Source organism: Octopus bimaculoides, chromosome 29 (assembly GCF_001194135.2).
Source record: "Octopus bimaculoides isolate UCB-OBI-ISO-001 chromosome 29, ASM119413v2, whole genome shotgun sequence".
NCBI classification, from domain to species: Eukaryota; Metazoa; Mollusca; class Cephalopoda; order Octopoda; family Octopodidae; genus Octopus; species Octopus bimaculoides.
In genome coordinates this window covers 9,633,474-9,640,104 of record NC_069009.1, presented here as the reverse complement: position 1 = coordinate 9,640,104, position 6,631 = coordinate 9,633,474, and the positions used below count along the sequence as shown (strand labels likewise).

The following is a 6,631-nucleotide window of genomic DNA, read 5'->3' as shown; positions in this document are numbered from 1 at the left end:
TCTCAGGTGGCTCTACCTAGTCTTTTAAAAGTTTGAGTATATGAAATGTGTATATAAAATATAAATATTCATACACAGGCAAAATACTCACATTTGAATACTGCACCATTCCTATCCATCACGCCTTTCTTTTCTTCTATTTGGGTGTGCGTGTTTGTCTTATATAGAGGCAGGTGTGTTCTAGGGGTGTTCCATTTTATGTTTTGGAAAGACTGAAGGCCACATGAACCTCAGGTGTATGTGTGCATATATGTACATATGTATGTATGCGTGTGTATATATATATATATATATATATATATACGTATATATATACGTATATATATATATATATATACACACACACACATGCGCACACACACAGTGTGTGTTTATATTGTATTATACATGAAATAGTTATGGTTTTCATATATTGGAACTGATTATTTGCTTTTGAAAAAAAAAAATTTTTTACCCCCAAATTTGCTCTCAGTTTTCTAGATTTTCTGTAACAGATAAGTTTGAGTTGCCATGATACAAGGATTAGTTAGTGCCACGTCAAACATTACTTGCCGTAGAAGCTGAGGTCAGAAACTTGACAGTTTTTGTGCAGTGGCTTGCCTTAAAAACTCGCCCCTGATGTTCTTGTTAATCCTGTTAATCAGCTTATCTTAATTTTTCTTTTGCACAGAGGGGCCACCGTTTCGTGGCACAGATGGAACTGGCAACTATAAGTATTCTTCGTCAAGTAGGTGTACCTCTAAAACTATGTAGAATTTTGGCATAGAACATTATCATTATTATTTATTATTTAACTCCTTTCCCAACTTCTTCCTTCTAATATTCAGTGTTCTCCCTGAGAAGCATGAGCTATGTTTCCCCTTATTTAGGTCAATTTGTCTTGAAAACCCTTCTAACCCAGGGTGTTATCTGAATACCCTAGCCACACACCTGCCTACTTCTGCTGCATCCTCTCTCTCTTTTCCCCCTGATTGTAGTTGTTGCACTTGCAGCAACTGCCGTGTGCTAACAGTTACATACACATGTAACCAGTTACTTTTATATAATTTTCTAAGGGAGTATTTGTTTTTAGGTCACCTGACATATAAGGGGTTAATTATTACTTAGTGTCTTTGATATTAGCTTGGATCTCCCTCTTTCTTTTTCGGGGGATAGTAAATGTTCTTGGGGGTTAAAGTTTGAAAGGTGATGGTGGTGTTTACGTGGCAGTATCACTTAGTCTCCATGTTTTGGTGGTTGATTGTCAGATGGTGGCAAGCCTTGGAAAGTAACCAGTCATTTAGAATTCATCCCATTTTAAATTAAACAAAATGGGCTGGTTTCAATTTCTAGCTTGAATTTTTTTTTTCTCTCTAAATTGGGGGCGGGGGAGGTTCAAGCTGGAGCTAAATTGTATTCATTAACCATCTCCACCGATGGATAGAAAAGTCAGATGGGTTAGAAAAGTCATGCATGCACAAACAATTGCCAGAGGTGTTTTCTAAATGTTTAAAATTAAAAAGAAATGTCTAGGTTTTTTTTTTGTCTCAAGTTGGTAGTTCTGTTGGTATTTCTTTGGCACAGCCCACAGGGAATATCTTCTACCATTCCTAGTTGCAGCACCAATGAAATCTAGTAGATTTTTGATGGTGCTTGGAAATCTTGGGGCCAACTCTGATAAATTAGATGTAATTTGTAAAGTAGCAAATGATTCTACAAGCAACAGGAGTCAATGCAGTAAAGGAAAGCCATTCTCCCTTGGCAAGAATATGCATTTAGTATGTTGTGAGAGTTTGGGAAATTGAAGACCCATTCTTAGCAGTATTGACTTTTGTTGTTAATTATGATTTGGAATTTACACCGATTTAAATACTGTTCAAACATCACTGGTAATTATTAGTGCCATAGGATATAAAATAAATTTGTGGTATTGTTACAGTTAATTTTTAAACTAGAAATGTTTACTTCACCTAAGAGAAAAATAAGCAGAATTCTGGTTTAAGCACCCAGTATAACCCCTCATTTAAAAAAAAAAAAAATTTTTTGTGAATTTTCAGAAATTTTTTTGCGAATTAGTTTTCTACATATGAAAATTCACATGATCATGCAAAAAAAATTTTTTTTCTTCAGGGCGATCTAGCGTCTCATGACCCTACCCCACTCCGTGTGTGGTAGGGGGTTCCCCCTCCCCCTAATTGAATGAATTTTCTGAAAATTCCAAAAGATAACTTATGGGGTGGTTTATATGGTATACTTAAACCAGAATTCCATTGGATAAATATAAAATAGGCAGCCAAAACTTAATACCTTACGTGTGACTTTTCTTCACCTTCTGAATTTTTGCATTGCTTTCCTAAGGAGAACACTGACATGCAGTGACTGTATGATAGATGTTTTTACATTAATTTAACTTTCTTTCCTTCTGTTGTCTCCATCTATTATTTCATAATTGCCTTCATTTCTCTCTTCAGCTTTTAGCATTTATCTCATCTGAAGCCTTCTTATCTTCCCATTCTCTTCCTGTGTTTGTTAGTGTCTGAATTGAGGTGGAGGGGTTAGTCCACATTATTCTGTAAGGAACAATGGAGCTGATTTCTCTGGTGTATGTGTTCTCCCCTGGATGGGATGCCAGTCTGTCGCAGGATTACTCATTTTTACCAGCTGAGTGGATTGGAGCTGCATGAAATATAGTTGTGCCCAAGAACACAACACATCAGCCAGTCCAGGAATCAAAACCACAATTCATGAGTGCAACACCCTAACCACTATGTGCCTCCACTGCCTGTGTATATAACTATCATATGGTAGTTTTTAATATATGTATATAACACAGTAAAAACTATCTTACGAGACAGTCCACAACCTCCTGTGAGGGGCACATGTCAATAAAATGTCATATCTACTGCTTTAGTTAATCCAATTATGTAAAAGCAGACATGCAAGACAAAAATGAAATATAGGGAGCAAGCTTTTGATATTAGGTGCTGCCAACCTACAGTGAGTTTCTCTGAAGATGAAAATTGTTAATGTTCATATTTCCGTGCTTGCATGAGTCAGGAGGAGTTTAAGGTGGATTTTCCTACAGCTGAATACCCTTTCTATTGCCAACTCTTCACCTGTTTCCAAGTAAGGTAATATTTCTCCACGATCACAGGCATTTTCAAGGAAGATTGGGAGCACACACCTTACATAGCAGTGGCACTGGTTTACAGCTATATGCTGTCGAGGCAAGGAGAATTTCCTGTAGGGAAGCTTTTATTCTACTGGGCTTTGAAAATTGAAAACAATTTCATAATGTCAAACAATATAAACACATCACCATTTTTGCCCATTGGTGTCAAATGAAGGCATGGGATGTCAATTTATTAACAATCTAACAATTTTGCTAACCCCTTTAGCATTCAGATCATTGTCCAATGTAAATCTTATTTATTCACATTGTTTTGAATTACTCATACATTATCTCATAGCCATGAGATTTTGATGCTGTGGTTGTTTACTTTTAGAAAGACATTGTAGCGTAAGTGTGAGAAGTTGGATCTAGCCAGTTTGAACATAAAAATATAGAATATTTGGGCCATATATGACTGGTTTAATGCTAAAGGGTTAAAGGCATTGGCTGGCCCTATAAAGAAAGATGGGAGACTAGTTCCTAGTTTGTGTTCAGGGCAGTCCGAGTGGCGAGCTGCAAATAGTCTTGTACAGAGGCTTTATTGAGCAACTCAGATTGTCTACAACATACATAACATAGCTTACTTTAGTGAACTTTGTTGCTGTTGAATTACACATTGCTCTCTTTTACTTGTTTTGGTCATCTGGACTGTGACCATGGCAAGGTACCGCCACCTTGCTTATTGGCTTCTGTAGTCTGGTGCTTATTCTATCAGTCTCTTTTGCTTGATAGCTATATCACAGGGTTGTAAACAAACCAACACTAGTTGTCAAGCGAGTTGTGGCAGGTAAGAAGACATATGCGCACACGTGACAGGCTTTCACATAGTAAAGAAATTCACTGAAAGCATTGGTTAGCCCAGGGCTATAGTAGAAGATGGTTGCCAATGGCACTGTGCAGTGGGACTGAACCCAAAACTATGTAGTTCCAAAGTGCCATGCCTGCACACTGGATATAATGCATATGTATATTATGTGGTATTCACCAGTGTTGCAGGCTATGAAAGAGAAGGTTGGTGGGGAAAGCAACTTTTCTCGCAATGGCTGAAATTGCAGAAATGCTGCTGGACGTCATGTATTCCTTATTACTACAACAGATAAAAAATATTAGTATGTAGCTATGTGGAAACATTTCCTCCAAACATCTTTAAGTAGATACACATAATGAAAGAGTGTACATTGTCAGTAAAAGGTGATATGCAGCCAATTAGCAAGGGAGGATACATTAAGTAATGTAGTCCTAGATACACTGTTGGATGGTGCTGTGTTCAGGCTTTAAGCACATGGCCACCATGTTCTTTACTAGGTTGGACTTTAAATTAGATTTAGACCATATCCTTGCTTAGTTTTCCCCAAAAATTCAGGTACCCACTGATTAATTGCTGTTTCAGTTATAATGTGCTTAAGACTGCATTATCATGTCCTACATTAAGACAACCAAGTACAATCGCTGGGTGAGGACAATCTCAAAGTCTCTCTGACCTTTCATAGTTTAATTTTGTATGAAACTTTCACAAGGAGCAATAATTATCTATCTTTGCATTCTCCTCTTGTCTGTACTAAAAATAATATTCTACTAAAACATTGTAAACTCACCTTATTACTGTGCTAATATTTTCCCTGAAAATATCTTTTCCTTGCCCTCCTAACAACTTCTTGGAACGCATGTCACTGCATTTGCTCACTCTTCTGTGCTTGTCTTTCTGCTTGTTTTCTTAAGTCTGCATTTTCGCTCCTCTGCCCCCCCCCCCACTGTTTCCTTCCCTTGCTAGCATAGATCTGCTCCAGTGCAGCATCTCGTCACTTGACATTGCTTAATGTTATATTGATTTTTGAAGACTTAAGTGCTGGCGTTGCACTGAATGAAGCATTGTTTTTATTTGGTGTTAGGGATTACGTAGACTATGCTATATACCCTCCATAGAAATCATTGCAACAGCATACACTAAATTATCTGGCAACCTACCTGTGGTGTTTCTTTGTACCTTCCATACTTCTCTACTTGAAATACAAGTACTGAAGTGGTTTGTGTCAATTTTGGCAATTAGTTATTGAAGGAAGCAGTGAAGGGACAAAATCTGGGATATTTTGGTTAGGTTTTGAGTTTAAAACCTTTCAATCCTTTGTTTTAAGTTGGTAGGTTGTGAGGGAAATCTAGTTGCTACTTATAGCAGATGGAGTGATTATGTGGTTGCTGCTTTGTTGGCTCTGCAGATGCAGTCACAATATACCGTTTGCTTGTTTTTGTTGGAGGTTGTTGGGCAGCTGTTGTGTGCTTTGTCTATCAGTTGGGTTATCTAGACCAGCTTGAATACTTCTCTTCCAACCTAGATGCAATGTTGAAGTCATTCACTCTACAATACAAGTTATGTATTCACTCGTAACCCCTTTGTGACTATATTTACATAGAAATCATTTTCCAAATATCCATGTTAAGCTGGTGTTTGGAGTACCAATTACCATCAAATTTTGAAGAGTGGTCACTTTAAAACCTGAAGCTTGTGTTGTAGAACCAAGAGGGGTGGGTATCTGAAGGATTTATATAGAATTACACTTTCCCAAGTTAACCCTTTAGCATTAAGATTACTCTCTCAACTACTGCTTATTTATTCATGACAATGTAGGGTAGATGTGAGAGGTAGGATCTAGTTGGTTTGAACATAAAGCAGGTAGAATATTTTGACCTGATATGGTAGGTTTCAATGCTAAAGGGTAATCCTGGTCAGTTTCTCTCAGCTGGCCATGGGTCACATATAATTGATGTATATGTTTAACCTCAGGTTCATTTGTTGTGACAGCTATTTCAGCTGTGGCCATGCCAGTTCCTCAGTGATTGTGTCCAGGCTCTGTCATTGCCTTATTTAGTGGGTTTAGAAGTTTAAAAAAAAATTTTTTTCTTGACTGTCTGAGCCCTCTATGTGGTTTGTCTTTTATTTGGTGTTAATGTTATTTTACATTGTAGGATCATGTTACAACTGTGGCAAGAGTGGTCACATCCAGAGGGAGTGCCTGGTGGCCAGCTCAAAACCATGCTATCGATGTGGTGTAGCTGGCCATATAGCTCGGGAGTGTTCTGATGAGCGACGAGATGACCGCAAGTGCTATAACTGTGGTATGACGGGTCACATCTCCAAGAGCTGTCCAGAAAGTGGCAAGAACTGTTACAAGTTAGTAGCTCTCTCTCTTTTTCTTGTTTTCTCTTTTTTTTTTTGTTTTCTCTTTCTCCTCAGTTATGTAATCTAATTTCATGTTTCTGTTTGCCTTTTAGGTGTGGTGAAAGTGATCACTTGGCCAAGGAGTGTCCTAGTTTAAATCTAACCCAGTGCTATACATGCAGGGCGACAGGCCACTATGCTAGGGATTGTAACAACCAGGTGCTCTAAATATGCTGTGGAGCCACACACTCCCCCCTCCGAAGTTTTTTTTTTTAAATATTTTGTTTTGCGTGCTGCTCTTAGAAACCAACCCATCCCCCCAAAAG

At 37.9% G+C, this 6,631-nt stretch overlaps 1 protein-coding gene across 2 annotated transcripts in view; it reads left to right on the top strand.

Annotated features, from left to right (window-relative positions):
- LOC106872528 (CCHC-type zinc finger nucleic acid binding protein) overlaps positions 1–6,631 on the top strand; it is a 41,703-nt gene extending 35,072 nt beyond the window's left edge. The window contains exons 4-6 of one of the 2 annotated variants that reach the window (XM_014919552.2): positions 671–727; positions 6,113–6,317; positions 6,419–6,631. In XM_014919552.2, coding sequence (XP_014775038.1) covers positions 671–727; positions 6,113–6,317; positions 6,419–6,533 — 377 coding nt within the window. In that variant the 3' untranslated portion in view covers positions 6,534–6,631. The remainder of the gene's footprint in view (positions 1–670; positions 728–6,112; positions 6,318–6,418) is intronic. The other variant, XM_014919553.2, reaches the window with a different exon arrangement.